The sequence below is a fragment of the Poecile atricapillus genome, chromosome 1 (genome assembly GCF_030490865.1).
Source record: "Poecile atricapillus isolate bPoeAtr1 chromosome 1, bPoeAtr1.hap1, whole genome shotgun sequence".
NCBI classification, from domain to species: domain Eukaryota; kingdom Metazoa; phylum Chordata; class Aves; order Passeriformes; family Paridae; genus Poecile; species Poecile atricapillus.
This window is the reverse complement of record NC_081249.1, coordinates 138,124,192-138,138,033: the sequence shown is the minus strand read 5'-3', so window position 1 is coordinate 138,138,033 and position 13,842 is coordinate 138,124,192. Positions and strand designations below refer to the sequence as shown.

Genomic DNA, 13,842 nt, shown 5'->3' with positions numbered 1-13,842 from the left:
TTCACTTTCTCCATCCTTCAAACACCATCACCAAACATTTTAAAACAAAAAAAAAGGCTGTCACTGAAATATTCCCATAAAATACCACTTTGACATGTTCACAAGGTGATAACATAATCTAGAACTACCTGTATTACCCTCAAATATCAATTATCAATATTATCAAATATATAATATCATCAAATACCTATTTGCAGCTATGTAAACCATTGTACAGTGCTGCATTCATTTACCCTAAATTACAAGCTGTAAGAGGAAAACAAGAAATTTCAAAGCTGAAAAATCCAGTTTGCTGAGAAGATAATTTTTAAAGCCTTCTATTAATTTGTGTTAACTCAAAGAAAGCAGCTCCCACATTTTCTGCAGTAACCCTACCAAAATTTGCAGCCTCCCTGTGCTTGTATGTTGTCCTGCTAGGAATAGAACATAGTATTTTAAAGTTACTTAACCTAAAAAAGCCATTCCAATTTATGTTAACAAGATACCTTTCTGTTTCCATGTATTTTTATGTATAAATTGCTGTAAATCAATGCAGTTTGTCTGACCATTCAACACAAGTCAAATTATCCCATACAGTATGTGCCTGGAGGATTTCAGTATTAGAGTCCTATATGCCTGTCCAAAATTAAGAGCAATTCAGGCATAATTTAGGCACCAAACTTCATCATATAGTCCTGTTTTAAGAGTTTAAGGTCAGCCTCCTGATGCCACCCAAAAAGGCAGAGGATGTTTTATACATATTGTACCTAATCTGCCCACACTCAGCATCTAAATTGACTATCCCATAACTATCTGAATTCCTGTAAGATCCATTCCAATCTTACGCTATCTTACACAATCCACACTGATTTTGATGGCAGCGATCTCACAGTAGTACTGAGCAAGCAGAACTCCTTTACAGCAAATAACTTGCCTGAAACATTTACTTCAGTGGGCAAATTAATATTGGTAACACAAAAGTTCAGCTGGTGTAGCCTTTTCCCTTAACATCTTTGATCTTATCCTGATTAAATGACAAATAATCAGCACAAAGTATTGTTTAGCTTTTTTTTCCCCCCTTCAAAAAAGGTCAAGTTTTACTGTAATCAGTAATGTGGACTTGATTTTTTAATTTAAATTTATGCATTTCTTAAGGAAATTCCACTGTATTATCTCCTCAGCTAGGATAAATACATATTCCATAGACTGGGACAAGTAATTTCAGTGGGACTAATTCTAACCTGAAATGGTAAACTCGTAAGTCCCAATAGTTACTTTTGATTGCCATTTTTGGATACTTATTGTAGTATGTTTAAAAATAAGTCAGGAAAGGACTTTTTTATGTGCTCCTTCAGGGAAAAGATGAATGACTGCTACTCTCAAGAATATTTCAGCCACTCTCACAGACCTGCTCTAGCTTAATGTACAGCAATACTTCTCTAAAACTAACTGAGCTTCTAATTTTCAAAACTTTAGCTGTTTTTTTATTATATCACTATCTCTCCCTGTGTACTTAATGGAACCTATGTGTTCTGGTTTTATGTAGTGTTTATCTGTATCAATATCTATGTCTCTGTTGTGCTTTTGATAGTCTCAGTGTTAGAAAAGGGGAAGTATTTCCTGTTTATTCCTCATTCACCCCATCTGATCATTTAAAAATTCATATGATTCTTTCACAGCTCAGCAGTGTTGTTGCTGGATACCTTCTCCATTTGAATACTAATGTTGTCAGTTAAGTAACAAGGCAAACGTGCACTTCATCGTTTCAGTAGCTTGTACAAGCAAAATCCTGTTTCTCTCAACAGATTTACAAGAACTCCAGACTTCTTTCTGAGTTTGGGTTATACTAAGCCATACTTTGAACCTTAACTAGGAAAAACAGAATCTATTTATTTCTTAAATACTTAGTTTTTGGTTTTTTGGGTTTTTTTACAATCCAAGAAACCACAAATTTGCTTAAAGTTCTCTTCAGCACAAAGAAACTACATTAAATACATACAGTGGGAGCACTTTAAAAGAACATATGATGTACTAATAAATCAGGGCAGAATCAATCTTGAAGACTTTCTGTGCACTTGCATCCTAGAAGAATTCAGCACTAATAAGCGAGTAGGTAAGTGCTGTAAGCAACAAGTAAATTGTATATAATTAAGAGCATCTGACATCTTCATGCAAAGTATTCTGTTCTTAACAAGTAATATAAAAAAGATGACAGCAGGTGGGAACAAAATAAAATGTCAGAAAGCCCAAGAGTTCTGAAAATGCTGAAATTTGGACATTATAATTCACAACATTAAGGCATTCCTAAAAGGCCTGACTTTATTTTAAGGCAAATACCAACTTTCTTGAAATTAGGGGTTTCTATTTAATTTTATACTGAACACTGAAAAGTACCCAATTCTACAAAGAGTTCAGCACTAACTTGGAAGTGAGGTCACTCAACTTCTGATTGTCCTGTTAAGTCACTTAGACACAGCTCTCGTCTCTGATATTATTTGGTTTGTGCCATTCCCACATGTGGAAAGAGGGCTTCCTCAGCTCACTGCAATACATGAAACTAAGCCTACAGCTGCTCTTAGTGCACTTTGATGCCATTCTAGACAAGATGATGAGGTACAGCAGAGTTCACCCTGTGTTACTGCTTTTTTTATTACTAGAATTCAATCACTGCCAATAGGCCACTACAGGATAGAATGTCTACCAAAGTATCAACAGCAAAATTAAAAAATATTTCCTTTTCTGTGTTCTAGAAAATCTTGGTCATGCAAGAAAATGAAAATACTTTTTTTTTTTTTCTGAAATACTCTTCAAAAACTGTTTAGTTATAAGGGTATCACAGAAAATAACAAAGAATTGTTACTAGGGAAGCACTACTGTTCAAGGGCTGTTCAAGTTTCCAGGAGTCTGAGTGCCCCTGTACTTATCTGGTGCTGCCACTGAGCTACTGTGCAAATACACAGGAGTCATTTCCCTTCTTTAGGCTTATTTTTTTCTGTCTATACAATTGAGATGAAGTATCTTGTGGAGCAAATACCAGGAACATAACAATATCCATAAAACAAATCAGTTATCATTATTCCAAAAATAATCTATTAAGTTTGCATCGCTATGTCTGGGATTTTTTCTACATTTAGGGACTCTGTATGGTATTTGATTTTATACTATATTGAATAAAAGCTACATAGAGATAGCTACTGAATTTATGATCAATAGAAAATTGCAAATTTTGTCTCCCAACCAATTCTATCAACTGATCCAGCACAACACATCAATAAAAAGCTCTGAATTGACACTGTTGCTCTATTTCATGCCCTGTTAAAGTTCCCTGGGGATGACAGATTAATTTAATTAGTTTTACTGAACTTTCTAGTTGCTTTTATTGGCAAACCTACTCATAGGCTGAAATTTCTCTTGGGGTTACCATTGTCCTACTGGTCCATTTTTAAAATAAAAGTTCATTTACTGTCACTTCTTATATAGTTATCTGCTATGCTTCTGTGAAGACTGACATTTGAAAAGTGCCTCCACTGACACTTATATAGGAAGTTTTAAGTTGTTGTTTTTCCTAAATGTGGTTAATGTAAAAAGGAAGCAGACAGCTACAGTCTAATGGACTGTAAACTGAATACCTTGCCCAGCTTTCACTGGGGAATTAAGTTAATCTGAGCACAACACAGAACATGGCTCTTTTATGCCACCTGTAAGCACAGAAGTGATCAGTCACTTCCAAACTTCCTCCACTTGACAGTTTGTGCAGCACAGAAGCATCAAAACAACAGCAGCGAGGCTGTGAAGTTTCAATCCAAGCTGTGGCTTGCTTAGATGGGTCTAATCAAGGTCTCTGTACTTCAACACTCTGCCAGGCAGTGGGAGATGTATGAAATAGAGCAAAATTAACAGCAGGAATGGAATTCATTTAATCCTAATGGTCAAATGCCCAGAACCATGAAAAAAATGTAAATCTTAACTTGGATTTGGGTAATTTTATTCATGGCAGTATTTTCCTATCCAGCTGAAAGATCCCTAATCCCGTATTTTTAGAAGTGGGAGAGGAATAATTTAAAATCTAGATGAAAATTTTGAAGCTTGGACCATTTTTTCTGTATTTTTGCATAAGGTCAAATGAGATATTTTATGCTCCAGTGAATTTCCCACTCTTCCTCTGAGTTTAAAAAAATGAGCAGCTGCTGCCTTCTGATTTTGAGCATCATAGCCCTGCACCAGACTTCAAACACTCCTCCTTAGATTTGAAAGAGGCTTTTGTCCTCTGTGGCAATTTTTTCAAAAGCAGGGTTGAATGGATTTCCATGAGATTTTGTCCAAAGTTTTTCTAGGAAATGTGTAGTTCTGAACATACCACTCTGACCGCATCTACAGAAATTTGTATGATGCACTCTTTTGGAAATTCAGCTCTTCTGAGGCTCCTTCAACTGCAAAGCTTTACAGCAAGTAGGAAATATTTCATCTTTCTAGACACATGCTCTAATTGCTAAATTACATCCCTGTGGGTTCACCAGCCCTTTCACCTATATATCCATCTTCTTAATATTATCCCCATGCCAAAAAACACACTTTGGATGCTCTAGAAAGGAAAAATAAAGAGACTTAACTAGAATCTTAACCTAGCCCTCAAATGCCCATCCATTACAGAATCAATGAAAAAGGTTTTAAAAATGTCCTGCTTATGGAGGAAGCACTCCTATAATTTTAAAATATTATTTATTTAAGCTATATAGGTCATGTTCTGTTGGAGTAGTATGTTTTAAATGCTGAATTCTGAGTTTTAAAAATATATTTATTTATGTATGTTTATCCATTTTCCATCAGATCTGAAGTAATAGTCCTACTATAGGATTTACTTGTCATTTAGTCTATGAACTCTCATTTTTTCACTGCACCGAGCACATTTTAAGAAACAGAACCACTGGGATTTTTAGGAATACTAAAATCTGGAAGATTAAAATCCCATATGAAAGATGTAATTTTATGGTCCAGCTAAGTTATAACATATCTCTGTGCTTGTTAAACCAAACACACATCATGAAACCAATTACACAGAATTTAGAAGGACTTATTTTGACTCCAGATCTTGTTCTATGGGAACTAAGAGAGTATCTTTCCAAATAGCACAAGGAAGAATAGAAGCAGTCAAAGGTATTATCACACATTCAGATACATTAAAAAGACAACATTCTAAAAATGTGATTTTATAATTAGGATATTAGCAATTCTTAAAAAGCCAAATTGAAGTCAGGAATGAAAAAAATAATGAATCCTATTTCCCACATTTATAAGAATGAAAATATACTCTCAGCAGAAAGTCCTAATGTGTTCACAGGGGGTCACTCCAGGCTATTTTTAGCCTCAAAAGGTTCTTTTTAGCTGGGCCAGAACAGCCAAGGATGCTTGGGTCTTTCTACTCAAGGCATATTCTTTACAGCTTCACTGTGTGTAAATTTAGTACATGAAGAAAAATTTTTAAATCACTAGCATGTCAGATTCTTATGAGATGCTTTCAAGAATAACATAGAAACTTCAGCTGAAAATATCCTTGCAATGCCAACTGCACACCTAGTATAAATTCATGCACAAGCGAAAATCACCTTCTGTAAATATGTTACTCTCTGAAATCACTGGGATCCAATTAGTTTTGTGTATTTTCTGTTTCCTATGTTACGACAGACAAAAATCTTTCAGGTGACAATGTATTTTTTATGCTTTACGTAGAATTTTTGCAGGTCATTAGTTTATAATGCAAACCAGCATGCTGGGTACTTTTAAAGGAAAATGAAAGTGAGAGGAAAACAAGTTGAGCTGTTCAGTTCATACCATCATAAGAACCTACATTTCTATGCATTTGATTCAGGTAAAGCTCTACCTTTTATATTATTTTAGTGGCAAATGCCTACAGTGACAGTGAAAGTGACTGAAATACACGCTGAGGCTTTTTGCAAGTAGCATCATGATATGCAGCATGCTCCTACGATAGCAGCTATCCCCAGTGTATCAATCATACATAAGAAGACCAGAACCGGATTTTCAATCCTCTTATCTCAACCTCCAGTGTCTCCTTTCTCTTCTATATTTTATAGGGAGGAGAGACAGAAAGTAGCCACAAGATTATTTCTGTGGCAGCTTCAACTCCCCCACTGGTTTTCTGCTCAGTGCTTGTGACTGACACTTAGTTCTGCCTGAAGGATAAGGACAGAACAGACTTTTGAGTACCAATCAATGGGGCATGCCACATGCTGTAATTGAAAAATATAGTGCTTCTGCAATAATACGAGGACATCACTTTTAGTGCAAAGCAGTGGTAAAGAGAATTGAGAGTAGTATGTAGCTCGCACTTATTTTTATGGCACATGTCTGAACATGGTTAAAAAATGTGAACCTCAGCTACAGAACTGGAATTCCATAATTCAGCCATGTTCAGATCAAGGTTAAGCTTCACTTTTGTATTTCATCTTCAGAGCATGAGATCTTTTCAGCCTAATCATCTATCTGATGTCCTGCTGTACCTTCATCCAAGTTACCCGTTGGCTTGCCGCTGGCAACAGGATGGGTCTGATTGGAAATGACCACAGTGGGTCATCCAGTCCAACCCCCCTGCTCAAGCAGGGTCATCCTAGAGCACCTTGCACAGGATTGTATCCAAAGAGATTTTCAGTATCTCCACTGAGGGAGACTCCACATCCTCTCTGGGCAGTCTGTTCCACTGCTTGTTCACCCACACAGTAAAGTGATGCTTCCTCATATTCAGGTGGAACTTTTGTTCATCTGTTTCTGCCCATTGCCTCTTCTCCTATTGCTTGGCACCACAAGAAAGGCTCCATCCTCTGATACCCTCCTATCACACACTTACAGGCACTGATAAGGTCTCTTCTGATTCGTCTCTTCTTGAGGCTGAACAGGCCAGACTGCCTCAGCCTTTCCTCGTAAGTGAGATGCTCCAGTTCCTCAATAATCTCTGTAGCCCTCTGCTGCACCTGCTCCAGGAGCTCTATGTCTCTGTTCTGAAGAGCCCTGAACAGGACACAGCACTCCAGATGTGCCTCACCAGGGCTGAGTAGAGGGGCAGGATCACCTCCTGTGAGCTGCTGGAAATGCTCTTCTAATGCACCCCAGGATCCCATTGGTCTTCTTGGCCACTGCTGGCTCATGGACAGCTTGTTTTCCACCAGGACCTTCAGGTCCTTCTCCACAGAGCTGCTTTCCAAGAGCTCAGCCCCAGCCTGTGCTGGTGCAGCAGGGTTTGCCTCCCAAGGAGCAGGACCCTGTACTTTCCTTTCTTGAATTTCAGAAGGTCCCTCTCTGCTCATCTCTCCAACCTGTTGAGGCCCTTCTGAAGGGTTGCACAATCTCTGGGGTATGGGCTGCTGCTCCTGGCTTTGAGTCAGCAGGGAACCTGCTGAGGAGGCCTCTGCCCCTTCCTCCAAGTCACTGATGAATTAGGTGAACAAGACTGGACCCAGTATTGAACCCTGGGGGACACCACCAGTGACAGGACTCCAACCAGACCCTGTGCCACTGATCACGACACTCTGAGATCTGCCACTCAGACAGTTCTCAACCCACCTCACTGTCCATTAATCCAGTTCATACTTCCTGAGTTTGCCAACAAGGATGTTGCGAAGGACAGTATTGAAAGCCTTGCTGAAATCAGTTTAGACAATATCCACATCCCTCCAGGTAGTTCTATGTTTCATCATAGAAGGCAATCACTTTGTAGAAGGCACACACAGGCACAGCACAGTGGGCTACCATTAGTAAACCTGTAAAAGTACCCAAATTGCACACTCCTAATCTTAGGCCATCTCACACTATTAAGTACTTTCCTTAGGCTCTTCTTTTATGGAGACTTCTCAAGTAAAACAATGCAAGATGTACTTAGGAAACATCTATCTTTCCAAACAGTGCATGTTCCCCCCACCTCCCTGAAGCAAGCACAAATGGCTAACCACCTGTAGAGACATAGCAGCCTGGGAACCAATCTGTAGAAAGTTGTCCTTAAGGTTCCCACTGCTGAGTGGAAAAGCAAAAGCATCACAAGGATTTGCCTAAAGTCACAAAGTAGGTGAGTAGCACAAAGACACAAAATACCACTGCTTCTCTTTTTACCTCTTCTTTTGTCTATGATATCTAATGGGAGATTTGGGAAATTACATACCTTTAAAAAGATATGTGAATGTATTTAGAAACTCTTCATATGACTGCTCATGGCTATTAATAAATTGATCAAGGATGCTGTTCTTTAACAGTTGTTCTCCCATGATCATCCACACCTTGAGAGTCGACAAGTGTGTCTGTTTTTGTAGGCTGTTTCTGCAACAGAAAGAAAAGAGCTATATTATATATATTTGCAGGCAGAAAATAACCCAACAGAAAAGTTCATAGCTCACATGGATGGGCACTAGAAAGTATTCATTTTCTTCTCTCCTTGCAAAGTTCTGATCTCGTCAGTGGAATTTACTCAACATTTCCTCCAAAATTCACATGAACATCGAAATTTTAAGTACAAAGAGAGAAATTGTTATAATTTATGCTTGAAATTTATGACCTTGGGTAATATGGGCCATTGAAGTGCCAGCTTCTCTTATCATTGTTCATTCCTTTAAGTTGTTCAGTCTTTCAACCCCTGCCTTCTTTGCAGAAACAGTGATACTGTTCAGCAGTGATACCCTCATCAGCACATTGTATTTAACAGCCAGGCCACACCTGTACATTCAAATTTTGGACTGAATCCATCATCTCCAGGTGCACTGCACACTGTGCCATCGAAGCCACAAACTCAGATTTTGGACCACACATTAAATCACAATGACACATGTGTGTGTGTGTGTGTGTGTGTGTGTGTGTGTGTGTGTGTGTGTGTGCGCTGAGGCAGCACACAGGACAGGGAGAGCATGCAGGAGCTGGACAGCCATGCAGGAGTCTGAGAAAGGAACAAACGCTGGGAGCTGAAGGAAGCTCCACTCTCCAGTCACACAGCAACAGCTTTGCAGCCTGCCTCCATCACTTAACCAGACTCTATGGGCAATAGTGGTCCTGACCAGCCCTCGGTGAATCCTGCTGAAATTAACCTTGCCCCTAACTCATAAAATCTGTGTAAACGCATGTTAAACGCATGATGCTACACACTTGCCCATACCACTTATTTTTTATACACATAGGTCTACACTGATAGAATCAGTTTGCACACATAAGCCTGATAGAGATGCAAGAACGCATTATTCAGTAAGTGCTTGATTTCCATGTGTTTCTCTGTTTCCTCTTGATTTTCCACAACACTGGATCTTCAAATGAAAGCTTAACTCTTCAGCAAAACTTCAACAATACTAAGGAAAGGCTGCCAACCTGACACTGAAGTTAAATAAGATTTTAAAAAGAACTGTTTGGAGACCAGGAGGAAAATAAAGCATGACTTCTAACATAAAACTCTAATTTTGTTGCATTGCCTGCTTCCAAAGAAGACTAATGTTCTGAAGATATCAAAATACATGCACACCCACATGACCTAAAGTTTAAGTTTTCAAATGTTTCACAAAAATCCAACCATTACTAATCTGTGGATTGACCAAGCAGAATATAACTCACCAAACTCTCAGAGTTGTTTATGCATATTACAGGGCTTTGAGAGGTAAGCAAATTGCCTTCTATTCCTCATTATGGTTAAGTTATTAAAATTATGACTTGAAATAGTGCTGTGATTTTTAAGGCTACTGTAAAAGAATATATATATATACACACATACACAATCAAGACAAAGTTAATAACTTTTTGTTTTTCTTTGGAGTCTGGTGTCTAGGATCTCCAACTCCCTTACAAACACTAACAAAATAAACTCAAAAACATTCCCAAAAGGAAGACTAAATAAATATTATTCCAAATAACAGATTAAAAAAATGAGTCACCAAGAATTTAAATTATTTAAAAACATGTTAGTGGAGGGCTGACAGCAAATCTTAGATTAATTTGCTCTAAAATGCTCAAGAAAACTAGAAAATTAATATGCAATTTGGGGGCATAGTCATATCCTTAACCAGCTGCATGACAGCTTTCTCTGTGAATGCCATGCTCTACAGCCACCAGATCACCAGCCTGAGATTCAGCACTCACACCACGTGGTACCAAAATCATATATCTCAATTCCTACTCAGCTGTGCAGCTTCTACTTCCTACAGAATTTGGGAAATTTCACTTCATATATTCCCTTGTATAGTTGTTATTGAGGTCTACAGAATCATCTCCTCATGGAGAGGAAAAACCAGCTAGGTCTTGATGAAAGCCTAGGTTCTGTCAGAAAAACAGCCACTCTCTCAGACAACAGAGAGGAGAGACTGGCAGCCAGAACTATCTGTTCCCTGTTTTCAATCATTTTCAAGAAATGCCCAGTGCTGGAGCATGGCCCTAAATAAAAGCAAATGCAGAGGCTGGTATGCAGGGAATATCTACTATCCCTGAAACCGAACATGTGGCTAGGATGGATGGTACAAGAAAGGTGCTCAAAAATTTATGTCAAGCCATCAAGGCTTTTGTAGCTTTCATTTTTATTCCACTTTGTTTTCTGCTGCTTCCCACCAACCTTATTCCAGAGTCTCTCTTAAATGATCACCACACTGTGTCAGTCACAGAAAAGTTTCGTGAGGTGAACAGCTGAAACCAGGCTGACCAGAAGACTCTCACCTTTGCTAAGGAGCTAACCAGTAGATTCTACATAAGGAAAAGGCTTCAGCAATCACCCAATTCACAGCCTCAAGGCAAAGACTTCTTTATACTGAAAAAATGAAAAAATACACAATAATGGATTGGAATCCTCCACAATTTATAAAGTTGATACAATGACAGTTCTAGGAGTGAAATTGCTGAATTGTTCTGTTAAAGAATAGATACTACTACTAAAATCAAAAACTTATCTTCTTTTTTCCCCAAAGGAATCAAACTAACTTGGAAGTGTCAAGGAAAGTAAAACAAGGGTATCTGATCCTTTCCTTGTGATGGCTTTGGATACTTCTGGAGTCAAATATCATAAGTGATACACTGAAGCAGCATCTATGCTTTCTTCTTTTTGCATTTCACTCCTGCTCATCCATCCAAATAACTTTAATGAGGTTTCTTGAGGCAATCATTCATTAAGTTTTGCTGATCATCATCAGATTGTGCAAAATCAATTTTATTTCTCAAAATGCATTCTTCTGAGCAGTTAAAACAACTCAGAAATCTCTGCATTGAATCAGAGAGGCAGGTCGAGTGAGTATTAGCATGATTTCAATTATACAGTGATTAATTCTATTAAACAACACAAAATGTGGTAGAATATAAATTTCCTGGTTTATGTTTCATTTTTAAGTATTTTATGTTTCTTTAAAATACAACAGAGGCAATGAAAAAAAAATCAAGATTCTTAATTTTTTTAAGGAAATTGCAGGAAGCTAATTGTCTCTACAAACTCAATAAAATCTTATGTAATATAATATTTCAGGGGGAAAAAAAAACTTCACTAGCATTTCTGGCATAAGTTCAAGTTAGGTTTTCACACTATGGATTTTCTCTCCTAGAAGTCATTCTCAATTTTAAAACAAGGCTGATTAATAAACAGTGTTTTTTATAGTTCACCCTTAGGTTCATGGAAAATATCCACTAGGTACACCTGGTACCAAGATTTTATAATCCATGTCTGCAAAAATGTTCAGATGGAACATAAATACACTATTTTTAAATTGTATACTCTGTTACCACTAGACAATGCCTCATCTTTTTTTCCCTATAGAGCTATCACAGTAACTACACCTTTAACAATATTGTTACAGCAATGAAGAAAGAGATAGCAGCTTTGCAAAAAGAATGAGATTTTAGCAGACAAGTGCACTCAGAATCAGTTTAAGTCTATCTAGATTCTGGCTGCTCCCAAAAAGGCCACCACCTCCTCACTTCCTCTTCACCTCCTGGTTTAACACTCCAGTCCCTCTCTCGGGCAGACAAAATAAGCCACAAAATACCACCACACAAACTGAGAGTAAACAGAGCAAACGCATATATTCTGTTTTAAAGATATATTTTCCAATCTGCCTTTCAGCTGTACGATTATGACTGTCTGTACAAGGGAACAGTGGGAACGTGCAGTGCGAGCAAGGGAAGGATGCAGGATTGTCCTTTTGGTGGCATGTCACAGTGGCTTATGCAACCACAAAAGCACAGCCTCATCAGAAACACTCTCACAAATGGCCCAGAAAGTGGTGCCTCCTCCACACTGCAAAAGCAGATGTCAGCAGGGCACTCCTTCACCCACCGTGCTGAGCTGGAGCCTGCAGTGCAGACCATCAGCCCCCACGGTGCAAAGAGGCAGGCAAAGCTGGAAGTCAAGCCTGTCCTTAACAAATGCTTGTTAGCTATGGACTGTGGTTGCTGCCTTAACAAACATCCCAAGATGGTGCTTTAAAAGTAGGCCAGGTGAAAGGCGTGTTTCTGGGAATTCCTGCTCGAGAAAGACATAAAACATTTTGAGTTAAGCAATTACACATTTTTCTGAAGGCAGAAAACTGCCTCCTTCTTGTCTAGACATCTGCAAATCCACAGTTGCAGAAGCTCTCCCTCTTCCTACTGTCCTGCCCTACTTTTCTCCCTCCTCCTCCTCCTCCTCCTCCCTGCTACCAGCACCTGTGGGGAAGCAGAGCTTCAGCAGCAAACACAAAGCCACCAAGTTCTGGCCACAAGCAGGTGCAGGTCAGCCCAGCTGGAGGAAAAAACTAGAAGTTACAGAGGACAAAAAATTTCAGATGAGGTTCCTTCCAGCATCTCACAATTCAATGTGATCTATGACAGCTAATCCTGTTAAAATCAACTGGATGTTTGCCATTGCCTTCAGCAGGAGGCCTTAAGGGCACACACTTAATGCATCAGCAATTCGTGTGGACGGGAGCTGCATCTGCTTGCCTGACTGCATTACTGAGCCTGAGAGCTGACCTTTAGATGGACAAAAACATGTGCCTCTCATGCCCAGCTTCTATGAGCTTTTAAAGGATATATCCAAGGGCTTTAATTGCAAGCCAGCATATTGATCCTGCTGGATTTCAGTGCTATTATGCCAGTCCTATACCTGAGCAGAATTTTCTTTTTAATGAACTTCCAATGGCTTCAAGAGTACTGCCCCCTTTAAAGACAGCCTGGAGGCCCGTGGGAAGGGCAACATTTTGTCCAAACTGAGGCAGCCACTGCCCCCTGGAATGTGATTGTCCAGGATCTGACAGTCAAAGCACAGCTGGATTCAATCAGATATTTCAGATAACCCATCCAAATAAAGCCCTCTCTCTCACAAGTTAAATACTGTTTACTGTCAGTTGTAGATGAGACAGAAAATTGAAGATTGTAGGATGCTAGACTCCTTGTGCCCTTTTTTACAGGTTTCAGCCTGTGGGTCCTGGCTAAGTATCCAGCATATTTGCATTCCGGCTGGCAAAACCTACACAAATGAGTAAGGCAGCCTTCCCTTTCCCTGCTGAGCTGGAGTGCATTACTGCAACCCACAGGAAGCCAGCCACATTTCAGCTCAGAGATGACTGTGTTTTACTGGCAGAAAATATGCTGAAAAGCCAGGAAATATCTCAACACAATTTGGAACGATTTGGAATGGAGAAGATGCAAACAATATATTATTTTAAGAAATTAATTGTAGAAGATGAAAATCAAGTGAAATAAAGCATTTCCATAACAGTGAACAATCTGCTGAAAACATACTACCTCTGCCAATGCTATTAAAATAGAAATTGTGAAGGAAAAGTCTATTTATTCCTTTTCACATGGGTTCTCTGCCTGTTAAATTCAGGATAGAAATCCAAGATCTTCTTGCTATGACCAGGATAGTTTTGA

The 13,842-nt window shown here is 38.8% G+C and overlaps 1 protein-coding gene across 4 annotated transcripts in view; it reads right to left on the bottom strand.

Annotated features, from left to right (window-relative positions):
• IFTAP (intraflagellar transport associated protein) overlaps nt 1-13,842 on the bottom strand; it is a 39,851-nt gene that overhangs the window by 20,294 nt on the left and 5,715 nt on the right. For 3 of the 4 annotated variants that reach the window (XM_058848432.1, XM_058848422.1, XM_058848442.1), the window contains one exon: nt 8,147-8,301. In XM_058848432.1, coding sequence (XP_058704415.1) covers nt 8,147-8,255 — 109 coding nt within the window. In that variant the 5' untranslated portion in view covers nt 8,256-8,301. Of the gene's footprint in view, nt 1-8,146; nt 8,302-10,662; nt 10,754-13,842 lie in introns of those variants that run through there. The other variant, XM_058848448.1, reaches the window with a different exon arrangement.